The 14,988-nt window shown below is 42.8% G+C and overlaps 1 protein-coding gene across 1 annotated transcript in view; it reads left to right on the top strand.

The window, feature by feature from the left end:
- The window catches only part of LOC145397036 (histone-lysine N-methyltransferase SETMAR-like), a 40,746-nt gene extending 26,138 nt beyond the window's left edge, over nt 1–14,608 (top strand). Inside the window, exons 3-4 of the mRNA XM_080270253.1 lie at nt 13,920–14,120; nt 14,269–14,608. Coding sequence (XP_080126379.1) covers nt 13,920–14,120; nt 14,269–14,608 — 541 coding nt within the window. The remainder of the gene's footprint in view (nt 1–13,919; nt 14,121–14,268) is intronic.
- Nucleotides 14,609–14,988: the final 380 nt, after the last annotated feature.

The raw sequence follows: 14,988 nt of genomic DNA, 5'->3' as shown, positions 1-14,988 counted from the left end.
CTGAGTCTCGGTGAGGAAGAGGTGAGGTTTAACCCCTACACCGCGGGCTTGTTTACCAATGACTTGTGTGTCCCGCGGGGTTATTCGGGCTCCGACAGACTCTCAAAAAATATTTGCCAAAAATCAGTTATTAGTCCTAGAATAATAAAATTACATATACTTATGGCACATACCTTCAGCTTTCTCCTGGAATGATTGTTGAGCCTTCGTCAGTTACCGTAGGACTTGTGAAGACCTCTGAAGTAGGGTAACGAAGTCTCCACTTTACATTTCCCGACAACCCGTAATATGATTACCACAGCCAGATACAAACACTATAAACACTATTCTACAATTTTCAAGTAGTTTGGGATCTATACTCCAAAAAAAAAACACTGTGAAAGCAATGGAAATTACGAGCGCGTCTGATCGTCGCACTTGCGCTAGTTCGCTCTAGGCACTCTGTCATTTATTATTCATAAAACCCCTCACACTTTATATTTCTATCACTATATCACACTTATATATAACTGGAGTCTTTCTCCATAAGTTTCCTTCAGTCGTATTAGTTTATTGTCACGGAAGTCATTCAATTTTTCATTCAGTAAAATACGTAGAGAGCCACGGATTCACTTTCACTGTTATAACATAAATTATTTGTACTCATATTCTTATATTACTAATTACTTACATTACTATTTACATTTTCTATTCTATTTTCAATATTTACCCTGCTATTTTACTTACACTATGTTATTCACTGTCACTTTCAGTAAGATAAAACTATAATACACTGTTCAATCATATGAACTGAACATCCATTGCTTTCACCTGCTATTTACACATTATTTACACATTATTTACACATTATTTCCAAATCATTCTGCTTCCACACTTGCACTGTTAGAACTGCTTCTGGCTGTGGTAATCGAAGAAGCAGGTAACACAGAGGGGAACCTGGCACTCAGAGCACTGCCAAGAGGTGCGTTTATGCTCAGGTGTGCGGCGGGTGGTATGCGCACATACCTGACACCTGCGAATCGCAGCCTTCCTTTTCCCTGTGGCAGGCATAAGCTCAAGTCTGTGCCGATCCATATACGCCCTCTGCTCAAGTCGGTCGGGAAGTGTTACTGGATGGCGCCTTGGAGTTGCTGCTGTCACCCTATCATATCTTTCCAACAGCTGCTGGACACAAGTCCTGGCGAACAACCTCAGGGAGAAGGACTTGGGTGGCTTGACCTTCATCTTGTACAGGATGAAGGCGTTCAGCATCGTCATATCTATCAGATGCAGAAAAACTTTCCTGTACCACCTAGTATTCTTCCTGAGGCAGTCGATCTCACCAATCATCATGTTGGACTTGTCCACCAGCCGCATGTTGATATTATAGTCCAACACAGCATCAGGTTTCATCACAGGTTCGTCTGTCCTACGGCCGACCTTCCCACTGTCTCTCATCTCCCCCTTATGTACGGTGGTGAGCATGTGCACGACCCTCTTGTCATGCCACCGTATTGCCAGCATCTTCTCACACTTGCGTAGGTGCACGTCTCCTTGCTGCGAGGTTCCCGCCTCTGGGAATTTGGGGAAGTGGGCACGATTACTTTTCACAGTGCCGCAGGAGCCAATGCCGTGTTCAGAAAGGTATTTGGCAAGTTTCGGTGCTGTATAGTAGTTGTCTGTATACAGCATATGATTCCCACCAAAATACTTTTCTAGGAGCACTTTCACTACACAGCCTGAGAAGCCAAGGGGGTGTGTTTTATCCAGATCGACAGTGCTGGCTGAATATACGATGAAGTCAAGTATGTACCCCGTCTTACAGTCGCACAGTACAAAGAACTTAATTCCAAAGTGATGGCTTTTGCTTGGAATGTACTGAACAAACCGAAGACGTCCTCTGAACAAAACCAAGGATTCATCAATGACAACCTTCTGAAAAGGGTGGAAGAATGACATAAACTTATTCTTCATTCTGCTCAGAATCTCCCGGATCTTCCAGAGTGGGTCGGTTTGGGAAGGTACATCGTTGTCGGCAAAGTGCAGGTTTCCCATGATGTTCCGGAAGCGATCTCTGGCCATGTACTTATTGAAGGTGGGTGAGGGTAGTAAGGGGTCCATGGACCAGTATTCTTCCAACTCATGCTTCTTGGAGTGTGGCATGAGAAGCATGAGGGCAAAGAACACATACAGCTCCTGCACTCCCAGCATGGACCACTGTTGGATCTTGGCTGCACCTGTACCACTTGCAGCACGTTGTGATTCATACCTGTTGGTTTCATCACATATGTGCTGCATGACTTCGTCATCTAGGAAGGCCAAAAGGTAGTCGACACACTCAGCATTTTCGTCCATAGTGAAGGCAGGCTGAACTCCTGAGGAGCTCTCATCAAAAACTAGATTTTCTGGCACAAAATCTGACCCTTCCATCCACGCGAAGGCGTCCAGGATTCCCTGTCGTGGCGGTGTAGGGCGGGTGGTGGTGGTGGTGGTGGAGGTTGGCTGTGAGGGAGGTTTATCTTGGTCAAGGTCACTCGCACTGACCCTAGGTTGCCGTACAGCACTAGCGGCCCTTACCCTACTAGCTACACTGCTTTTCACTCTCCTTGATTTACCTCTGCCTCTATGGCCTGCCTTCACTGTTGATGCTGGTGGTGACTCCGATGATGAAGACTCCGGAGATAACTCAGCCGATGATGATGAAGAAATGAGTGAAGTGGGGCTTGGGGAACGGGGAGGTGAATGCACTCGTGACTCATGGCGGGCTGGGTCACGTGGGGGCATTGTTCTGGGGCTAACACGCCGCCTTTTCACTCCCTTCCCAAATTCCTGTCCTTGCTGCACTAAAGGCTCCTTTCCCTTGGAGCTAGACACTGATTCACTTACTGTAGCACTCGTTGTTGCTGTTTCTGGCGCGATAACCTCACTCGGCTCATCACACGATTCACCCGAATCGTCATGGTCACTGTACATCATAATCATGGACAATTCTGCCAGTTCACGTGCCACTGCAGAGTCACTAAGGCCTTTCCTGCTTGCCTCACTACTTTTCTTAGGAGCAGAGGTCACGGGGCCCTTTGCAATGGGCGCAGAAGCGGCAGGAATGGCGGGGCGCGAGTGCGACATCGTTTGTCTACAGCAGAGGACAAGGAACTAAATGCCGCGGCTTATCTGAGAAGGGCAGGGTTGACAATGACACTTTAGGCTGACTGCTGCTAACTTACAGGCTAATTTTTTATAGGTAGAAAATCTCGGCAGTACATAAAGAAATAGGTAGTTCCAGGTGAATGTAAATGTCAGTTAGGATTCTCCCTTCCTTTCTGATATATATTTTTATTACAGACATCGATTACAAGGCATAAATCAAGGGGGAAATTACCATGGTAATGTAGCGAATGAATGCAAGTGAGGTTTTGTCAGGTGATAATTAGCCAATTTCTGGTGTATAACACTATCACTTACCTGTTTTTTTTTTGGTATATATTATTTTGTATAAGTATAGGGCATAGGGCTTATTTCAATGGATGAAATCTGTGGAAAAATCCGGGGGAAATTTGCGTAGCGCAGCGCAGTGTGGGAGGTGAGAGGACAGGGTAATGGAGGGCAGGTAGGGAGGGGAGTCACGAAGGGGGTAAAATTGCTAAATTGTCAACAATGGATGGGAGTACAGATGAGATTTGGAGTGCTGACTAGTGTTGGACATTGGCAGTACTGATAGATGATACAAGCCACCACTTGAGAGCCCGGGATAATTCAAAATAACACAGAATCACAAAAGTGACGCCCCGCGGTATGATCCATTGTGGCCGAGCGTCACAAAAGTGACGCCCCGCAGGTAAGGGGTTAAAGGAGGTGAGGAAACGGAGGGGAAGTTAAGGGAAAGGCTGTGAGTGTTGCAGAAATGAAGGGGAAGTGAATTAGGGGTTCCAGCCATCTCACTTGGTCGTCACCAGGAGAGAGGCAGATGTGAGAGCTTTGATCCCCCCCCCCCTCCCAAGGGTCTCTTAGGCTTGGTGATGAGATGCTTGTTTGTTAATTTAGAATAGGAAATGTAGTGTGTAATGTGCGTGTAGTTTAGTGTTGACAGAACTTGTATTGGAGAGTATGCTGACCTACTCTCTGCGTGACTGAAACACTAAAAAAGTTCAGCAAAATGGGACGGTCAGAACATAGTCCCGAAGGCTGATGTAACTCGGGCTGCAACTCTCCCTATCATCAGGTATCCAGCCTCATTAGGTGCACCGCCTTGCTCGACTGGTGCTATTATAACCTAAGGTTCCAGTTGTTCTGAGAAAGACTTTATCCTACCATATCTGTTTCTGCTTTTTAAATATTTCAAACAGGTTTAAAGCCATGAGCCACAATGCATCACGCAGGAACAGAAAAGTTGTTGGCTCTTGTCAACACTCAGAAAGAGAAAGATGTTGGTTCTATACATGCTCAGGAATGAGTACTGACCGCAGCCCCAGATGACTGTAGCGGCAATCTCTCTCTTGATGCTGCGCCATAGCAAAGCCTATTATGGAAGGCATTACTGAGGAAGCCTCCCCAGCCTTCCATCCACCCACACACCAAGGTGTGGGAAGGTACTCTTCAAAGCATACCAGGTAAGCCAAGGGTCTACTTGAAGTTCAGATAAAAAATCTTTACTTGCATGGAGATACAAACCCAGGTCCTCTGGGGTAGTGAACAGTGAATACCCAATGGTAGCACACTTAGTATTATAGGTAAATAGACAAACAAACAGATAGATATATATAGACAGATCTACAATATTGTGTCCTGCTGTACTAAAAAGAATCTTCAGGACCTTATTATTGGACAATGTTTGGGTACAATGTGTTATATCAAAATTGGTCCAGTTCTCACCCACTATAATGTTAGAAATGTTGATGACCTTGTTGGTGAATTACGAGTGAGACCAGTTTCGCCCACAAGGTCATCAGCAATTGTAGCTGTGTAATGATCGAGAATTGGACCTATGCTGATATAGAAATGATTACTCAAAATTAACCCTAGAGTAATATCCAGAAGTTTCTCATAAATCTTACATAATACACACACACACACACACACACACACACACACACACACACACACACACACACACACACACACACACTTAAAGCTGTCCTTCTGCTACAAAAGATGACGCCTACTTTACCAACAAGGATGGTGTGTTTCTCATTGACTCTGGTGTCAACGTGTGTGACTGTGCAGACCAATCTTGGATCCAAAAGCTGCTACACAGTCAGCAGGACAAATCCCAGTTTGTTGAGAGAATTCTGGGCCCGGATTCACTGACGGTCGCACGCTCTTGGTGTCTCCCCTATCGGCCGCACTGCTCCCTATCGGCGTTACACCGACATACACAAACTATGTCGGCCGCCATCTTTTTTACTGTGGAGTGTTCCTTTCATTTTGGGACCTCCAGGCCTCCCACAGGATCATAGCTCGGAAATAGAGGCACATAATACCGATTACACGACCCCCAACCAAAACAATGGTGAGTTATTTGCGACGTGGAGGGCATTTACTTACACGCAGTATGTATGTGCCGACTTACTCGTACATACTTATGTACGCACCTGTGTACGCACTTACGTACACATTAACGTACGTACCTTCACATCCATGTACTTAATTATGTATGCATCTATTTACGCACAAACGTATGTATATGCCTACTTATGCACCCAAGTACTTATGTATGCACCTAGGTATGAGCTTATGTACATACATGTATATATCCTTACTTATGTACATATATATGAACTTACGTACACACCTACGTAAGTACTTATGTATGCACGTATGTAGGCATTAATATGTAATATGTAACTGTGCAACAATATAGCTACGATTTTGTTGCAATTTTACAATTATGTAACAATTATGTTACTACAATTTCACTACAATTATGTAATAATTATGTCACTACAATTTCACTAAAATTATGTTACAGTCATATTATTACAGTGACTACAGTTAAGATGACTACAGTTATGTTACAATTCTATTTTACCAGATTTACGTTACTTTTACAGTGTTATGAATTTCACTTAATTAGCTGACAAGTTTATTGTAATATGAAGACAATAGGCATTTTATGTAGTGTCGTAGTACAACAGTTGGCGTGACCGAGCGATATGTAGGCATTAATTAATATATAATATATAACTAAGTAACTTTATAGTGTTACGAAACAGAGAAAGATAATGTACACTTTAAGTGAGAATACGAAGAGTCACTACTGTCCCGTAAAGTTCCAGGTTCAAAACAAAAGAGTTAGGTAAAATTACAAGTTAAAGTTTAATGCTCAAACTAACAACAAAACATTCAGGACTCATAAAGATAATGTAATGGCAAATAAACAGGTTAAATATATGGTTAACTGCAATAGCCTCTATTAACACGAAATTAGCAAGAGTAAATTTATCTAAGTCAGCCCTGATAAAATGAGATACCAGATAATACTCAGTGAATGCCAGATAAATTATTACAGATACAAACTATTATGAAAAATGGCTGATAGTAAAACTTTATATAAATTACAAAAAGAACTCACTAGGCCTACAAATCAACACCTTATGCTATACAGTACAAGGAAAAAATGCAATAAGTTATACTCAAATTACACACAGCTGCTAGATGTTTGGAGATTTCTTGAGCACTCACAATAATAATATCTGTACAGGGGAGGACAGAGATGTGAACAAAATGAGGAGCAGATCTAAGTGGCCATGATGCAGAGACTGAGCTCATTATATAGGGGCCAGCAGAGCCTGATACAACTTGTAAGAAGGACGCGCAAATGAAGCCATGGGGACAAAGAGCTGAAAATCCCGCAAAGTATAACAGAGAGAACGACTTACTCAACTATAACGGTAGAAGGGGGGGACTGAGGCAGAACACGCTCGTGATCAAACATGCAGCATACTGTGTGTTAAAATTACACAAAGGATGATGAAATCATAGGCTATGTAACACCTCCCCACAAAGAAAAAGAAATTTACAAAGGAAATTTCTTATTACTCTAAAACAATCTGTATATGGCATTACAGACCATGCAAAGGTCCTTCCTAATGTTACAAAACATGAGATCTCCCTAGCACGCTCAGTCATAGGTACTTGCCAGTATCCCTTTAACAAATCAAACTTACTTATGTACCTAGCCTTTCCGATCTTGTCTATGCAATATTCCACACGAGGGAGAGGGTAAGTGTCTGTTTTTGTTATCTGATTAACACGTCTGTAGTCGATGCAAAGCCTCTGTGACCCACCTGGCTTAGGGACTAGAGTGACAGGAGAACTCCACTCGCTCTGACAGGGCTCAATCATCTTGTGATCCAACAGGTAGCCAAGCTCCTTCTGGATGAGAGGAACTTTCACTGGGTTCACACGGTAAGGAGGCAATTTAATTGGCTTTGCGTCTCCAACATCGACATCATGCATCAACACAGTGGTTCTTCCTGGAGTAGCACGGAACACTTGCGGGTACTCCTGCAGCAATGCCGAAAACTCCTGCCTTTCCTTGGGAGGTAGATGAGAAAGCTTAGTCTGGAGATCATTCATGATATCAGGATTCTTCCCCAAACTATCACTCAGGCTCATACTGCATGGGAGAGCTTCACTTGCAGACTCGGGCAGAACAGCTACAGTGCAGACTGGATTATTTTCGTCCCGCCTGTGATATAACTTTAGCATGTTGATGTGACATAGTTGGTTGCTCTTTCTACGATCTGGTGTGGCGATGACATAGTTGACATCACTGAGTTTCTTCTCCACGAAATAAGGGCCACTAAACTTGGCTTGAAGAGGTTGCCCATGAACTGGTAGCAGAATCAAAACCTGATCTCCTGGCTGAAAGTGGCGTAACCTGGACTTCTTATCATACCAAGTCTTCATCTTCTCCTGAGCAGCTCCCAAATTCTCTCTCGCCAGCTGCAAAGCAGTGGACAGCCGTTCTCCAAACTTCATCACACACTCCAGCAGGTCGACGTCATCTTCCTCCGACAGCCAGCATTCCTTGAGTAACTTAAGGGGTCCTCTTACTTCATGGCCAAACAGTAGTTCAAAAGGTGAGAAGCCCAGTGATTCATTTGGAGATTCTCTTGCGGCAAATACAACGAATGGAAGACCTTTATCCCAGTCTTTCTGATGTTCCAAACAGTATTTCTTGAGCATCGATTTGAGTGTTTGATGATATCTCTCCAACGCTCCTTGGGTCTGGGGATGGTAAGCTGAAGACGTGATCTGGGTGATGCCCAACTCTTTCAGAGACTGCTTGAAAACGTTTGACATGAAATTACTTCCCCGGTCTGACTGTACCTCCTTGGGCAGACCAAACTTTGTGAAGAACCCTAGCATTTCCTTAACCACGTTCTTTGCTGAGATGTTTCTAAGTGGAATGGCTTCAGGATAACGAGTAGCCATATCAATCATGGTCAACACATAAGAAAATCCTGAAGAAGTCTTAGGAAGAGGGCCCACAATATCCACCAACACACGGGTGAAAGGCGCCTCAAAAGGGGGAATGGGAACTTGAGGTGCAACCTTTTCGGTCTGATTACACTTCCCCACAACTTGACAGGTGTGACAAGACTTACAATACCAGGAAACATCCCTGAAGATACCTGGCCAGTAGAAGTGTTTCAAAATGCGTGCCACAGTCTTCCTCACTCCAAGGTGTCCTGCCAAACTGGAATCATGAGCCACTCTAATGATATCCTGCCTACAAACACGAGGGATGACAACTTGATGTACAACCTCCCATTCACAGTCGGCTGATGCTGTTGGGGGTCTCCACTTCCTCATAAGTACTCCTGACTTTACATAATAACAAGTAGAAGCACCGGCTGACTCTTCTTCACTGTAAGCAGAGTTAGCTAGACCTTTCAACTCAGGGTCAGCAACCTGCAACTCAACCAACTCTTGACGAGACAAATTATCAACACTACGGGGTACTGCCTCATCTGGTGAGTGGTCCAAATTAGCAAGAAAAGTGTCAGCTAGGATAACATCATCATCATCATTATCCTCTAAATCACCAGTAACTTTAGACTTAGCCCTAGTGACAGCACATGCAGGGAACGCATGAGGGACATCACAATCCTGGGACGCAGCCACTGGCTCACTAGACAACTGAGGAGCTGGACACACTTGACTTCCACCAATATCATTTCCAAGTAAGAAAGTTACACCTGACATTGGGAGTGTCTCAACCAACCCAACCATAACGGAACCATTAACAAAGCCAGATTCTAAATTCACTCTGCACAGAGGGACAGAGAAGTAATTATTCCCGACACCTTGTAAGATTACAGTTTCATCAGAGGAATGAACATTAGAGCCTAGAACACTGGTCAGCATAAGGGATTGGCAAGCACCTGTATCACGATATATTTGAACTGATTTCCTGTCATTACTGTCCAGAGGACTGACAAAACCATCAGACAGGAAATTAGCACATGAACTCTTGAGAGTGTCACCCACGTTACTGCTCAAAAGAGGAGCTCCGTCATGAGAATTTTAGTTACCCCTCAAAGCAGGTTCAGTTAACTCAGTTAAAGAATTCTGGGAACTCTCAAGAGTGGACACTAGACCAATTGACTGAATATTTAAAGACTCCTTTTTGTTCACATCACGCTGTCTCCTGAAACATCTCTCCGTAGTATGACCAAGCTTACTACAATAAGTACATTTACTTTTCTGAAATCTAGAGGTGAAGCTGGTATTTACTTCCTGAGAAACATCATCTTTATTCTCTTTCCTGTTACCTGTACTCTGAGTAGAGGCAACGTACTTACTCTCAGCTTTCCCTTTTTCTTTAGAATATCTCTTGTGAGTGAGAACATATTCATCAGCTAAAACTGCAGCATCAGACAAATTATCTATTCTTTTCTCATCAAGATATAGGCTTACATCTTTATAAATACACCTTTTGAAGTCCTCCAGCAAAATCATCTGCTTAAATTTACCAAAATCAGAATCCACATTCTTAGAATTTAACCACTGCTCTAACAGATCTTCTTTGATTTTTGCATACTCAACATGGGATTGCTTATCTTGCTTGTAAGTTGTCCTAAATTTTACTCTATAGGCTTCAGGAACAAGCTCATAGGCCTTAAGAATCAAGCTCTTAACTACATCATAATTATCAGACTGATCCTGAGGCAAAGATGCATAAGTTACTTGAGCTTTACCGGTGAGAACAGTTTGAAGGAGTACTGGCCAATACTCCTTAGGCCAATTAAAACCTGTAGCTACCCTCTCAAACAACTGAAAATACTTTGTTAAATCAGATTCATTAAAAGGAGGGACAAGTTTAACATTTTTAGCCACATCAAAATCATCAGAGCTAGATGATCCAGTTCCACCTTGTTTCATGCGATACTCATGGTCTGCCTGAATCCTGGCAAGTTCAATTTGTGCCTGAGCCTGTACCTCTGCCTCTTGAATACGAGCATTTGCCTCATTAACTCGAGCCTCCTGCAGGGCTAGCTGTAACTTAGCTAATTCAATCTGCGTTTGCTCATTTGGAGGAGTTACATTAAACAAGCTTTCATTAATCATGTCAACAATCTGATCTTTAGAATGATGAGAGCGAACAACAATTCCCAATTGTTGAGCAACAAGCTTAAGTTCATTCTTTGTTCTGTTTTCTATATCACACACTGTTTGCACATTTGACAAAAAGTCCTTGGCTTCATCAAGTGTAGTAATAGTAGACATAATTAATAAGAAACAGTCACAAAATATCAAGCAATATCCTTATGATAATATCCTGAATATCCTGATATGAGGTCGCCAAATTCATGTTACGAAACAGAGAAAGATAATGTACACTTTAAGTGAGAATACGAAGAGTCACTACTGTCCCGTAAAGTTCCAGGTTCAAAACAAAAGAGTTAGGTAAAATTACAAGTTAAAGTTTAATGCTCAAACTAACAACAAAACACTCAGGACTCATAAGGATAATGTAATGGCAAATAAACAGGTTAAATATATGGTTAACTGCAATAGCCTCTATTAACACGAAATTAGCAAGAGTAAATTTATCTAAGTCAGCCCTGATAAAATGAGATACCAGATAATACTCAGTGAATGCCAGATAAATTATTACAGATACAAACTATTATGAAAAATGGCTGATAGTAAAACTTTATATAAATTACAAAAAGAACTCACTAGGCCTACAAATCAACACCTTATGCTATACAGTACAAGGAAAAAATGCAATAAGTTATACTCAAATTACACACAGCTGCTAGATGTTTGGAGATTTCTTGAGCACTCACAATAATAATATCTGTACAGGGGAGGACAGAGATGTGAACAAAATGAGGAGCAGATCTAAGTGGCCATGATGCAGAGACTGAGCTCATTATATAGGGGCCAGCAGAGCCTGATACAACTTGTAAGAAGGACGCGCAAATGAAGCCATGGGGACAAAGAGCTGAAAATCCCGCAAAGTATAACAGAGAGAACGACTTACTCAACTATAACGGTAGAAGGGGGGGACTGAGGCAGAACACGCTCGTGATCAAACATGCAGCATACTGTGCGTTAAAATTACACAAAGGATGATGAAATCATTGGCTATGTAACAATAGCTATAGGCATCAGTAACAAAACCCTGTTAGCCAGACAATACAAATATTTCATGAACATGCGGTGTAACCAACTTGAGCCAGTTATCTGACTTCATGGAAAACTAGCTATGGAAAGGTACACTAGACATGGACACACCTATGCAATGGTCGGTAAATAATGCCAAGGAATGCTGTAAGGGCAGAGTGCCCGAGAGAACGATTGAAGATATAAGTAGAAGAGGGTAGTTAAGAGGTTTGCCACCACGTTACGTTACGCTTTTTATTCACATATCGATATATCTGTGTACAATAAAACTCAGTAACCCAAGAAGTGACTGTAACTTACCTCATTTGCGATAAAAGAATACACAGAGAGGGAAAATGCGATAGAGACCAACCTATTAACTCTCCTTGACGCATCACCATATTACTGGCAACATCCCATGTTACACTCCACTAGAGTTAGAGGGGGAGCCGTTAATCTACGATCCTTTTTTTTTTTTATGTGTCCGACTCTGGGCAAACGCTTCAAGGCCTATTCTCAAGTCCCAGTAGTCCTCCTTGGGGCCCAGTAGTCCTCCTGCACCCCCACATGTCACCACTTCGGCGCTAACGCCCACCATCCATACTGAATACATGCTAGGGCTGGCTCATACAGGACTGGTGTACTGGTATTAGCGGGGGTATTTTTATGACATGTTGGTGGGTCATCTGGTAGATCAGAAAAATCTGCTTTTCGTGAAATTCAAAGCCTTAAACTGTTCCTGCCCCAGTCGGGAATCGAAAATGGGTCCATCCGGACTTCAGGCCGTCTCTCTGCCGATTCTGGCACCGCCTCCTCCAGTATATCTCTCCACCTAATTTAACCCTTCGGCTACGTCTTTCGACACATATAATCATATTTACGTATGCACCTGCATACGGTACATATGTACGCATATATGCAAGTATTTTCGTATGCATCTATGTGCGTACTTACGAACTCACCTATGTACATACTTAGGCATCTCTTTAAGTACTTGCATAAACTCCTATATATGTACTTACATACCCGCGTATGTAAGTTTTTACATATGTACGCACGTATGAACGTGCTTATGTACATACGCAAAAAATTATATACTGTATATGCGCACGTTCCTACTTATTTATGGGCTTATGTACTTATATACGTACTTTCTTACATTTGCGTACATAAATACTTGATCTCACACGTTCTTATGTATGTAGTGTTAAATACATATGCATGTATATTGCAGACTCTTCTGGGTTGTTTCTCTGATATATTATTCCTCTTCTGTTGACGTTTATTCGATGTCAGACGATGGTTAAACTCCGTTGCAGGGCTTCTGGGGTATGTGCAAGGACAGCACAGTCATCAGTGTATTTCAGCTCTAGGAAATGAACCATTAAAGTCTTTCTGCTTGAATAGGTCTATGATTAAATAAGCTACCGTCTAGACTGAGCTGGATTTTATTTCACCAGCATGGTTCATTGTTGATGATATAAAAGAATCATAGCAGTGAGTCAGATGTTGAAAATCAAAGGAGCCTTGACACATCCTTGCTTCAATCCCATGTTCACAGTGAAAGGTTCGGATTTGCTCCCACCTATGAACATACAGGCATTCATGTTGTCATGCATACTCTTCACTCTTCAGGATGAAGAAATATGCTCGGAACTCCAGATTTTGAAAGAGCATTCCATTAAAGTTTTCTGTTGACAGTGCCAGAGGCTTCTGCAGGATCAATCAGTGCAATATACGAGGTGCATTCCAGAAGTTTTGAGACTTTTGGGAGAGGCACTTCTTACTGTCCTAGATTATTGTCACTTTAATTTATCATTACTAGACATCTAATAAGCTAACATGCCAAATTTTGTTTTTCCTGATTGAAGAAGATGGCTGTTACATCACTTAAAACACACCCTACTATACACCGCTTGTCACAGCTGACTAGTTCGCAGAATATAGTCGGGACGTGAAGACAATTTGGAAGCTCGCTACGCAATAAAGTTTTGTGTTGAACTGCGCAAAAACGCTACAAAAACTTATGAAATGATCCAGACTGCTTATGGATTAACCTGTATGAGCAGAGCATCTGTTTTTCGGTGGTACAAGAGGTTCCAGGACGGCAGAGAGGAGGTGAGAGACGATGAGAAGTGCGGGAGGGAGAGGGACGTCAGAACTTCAGAGTTGGTTGAGAAAATTCGCAATTTTCTGGACGAGGACCGTCGTATATCTATTCAGACAATAAGTACACAGTTTGGAGTCTGTGTGGCAACTGTACACGGAACTCTTCACGAAGATCTGAACATGTGCAAAATTTGTGCAAAGTTTGTTACCAGGGTACTCAGTGACAAACACAAGGAAAGGCGTGTTGGTGACAGCAGGGAGATGGTTGAGCTCATTACCTCGAATCCGAGTGCTCTTGGGTCTCTTGTGACCTGTGACGAAAGCTGGATCTACTGTTATGATCCAGAGACCAAGAGACAGAGTTCCCAATGGAAGCAGTTTGACTTCCCCCAGACCCAAAAAGGCCAAGCAGAGCAAGTCCACTGGGAAGCTCATGATGATCCCCTTCTTCGACAGCAAGGGCATCATCTACATCCACTGGGTTCCCTCCGGCCAGACGGTCAACAAAGAATACTATGTGGAGGTTTTGAGTTAGTTCAGGAAGAGATTTCGTCGCAACAGGCCAGAGCTCTTCAAATCGGGTCGTTGGCACCTGCACCAGGACAATGCACCAGTCCACAGTTCCATCCTGGTGACCAACTACTTGACAGAGATGGGCGTCAAGGCTGTCCCTCACCCTCCCTACAGTCCAGACCTTGTCCCGTGCAACTTCTGGTTATTCCTCAAGCTGAAGGAGAACCTCAGGGGCAGTCGTTTTGAAGACATTGAGGAGATGAAGGAGGCTGTGACAAGGGTCCTAGACATATTCACTTTGGAGGACTATGAGGGGGCCTGCAAGAAGTGGCTGGAGTGCTACAACAAGTGCACTGAAGTTGGAGGGTCCTATTGTAAAGGAAATTAGAGTTTTGTACTTGTACTTTTTTGAAATAAATATATGTCTGTCCTAAAAAAGTCTCAAAACTTCTGGAATGCGCCTCGTATATATGTGACGGTTCTCGTCGTGGCACTTCTCTTCTATCTGGCGGACAACAAAGAGCATATCACAGGTGTTTCGTTCCCTCCGAAATCAACATTGTGTTTCAGGACGTGTTTACTATGTCAGATGTTTTGTCCCCCTAGAAACATCTTGCTAGTACTTTGCACCTCGTATATATGTGACGGTTCTCGTCGTGGCACTTCTCTTCTATCTGGCGGACAACAAAGAGCATATCACAGGTGTTTCGTTCCCTCCGAAATCAACATTGTGTTTCAGGACGTGTTGACTATGTCAGATGTTTTGTC

Source organism: Coenobita brevimanus, chromosome 40 (genome assembly GCF_032717465.1).
Source record: "Coenobita brevimanus isolate Jiangsu-jjx chromosome 40, ASM3271746v2, whole genome shotgun sequence".
NCBI classification, from domain to species: domain Eukaryota; kingdom Metazoa; phylum Arthropoda; class Malacostraca; order Decapoda; family Coenobitidae; genus Coenobita; species Coenobita brevimanus.
Note: the sequence above shows the minus strand (reverse complement) of the source record. Positions and strands in the feature narration are given on the sequence as shown.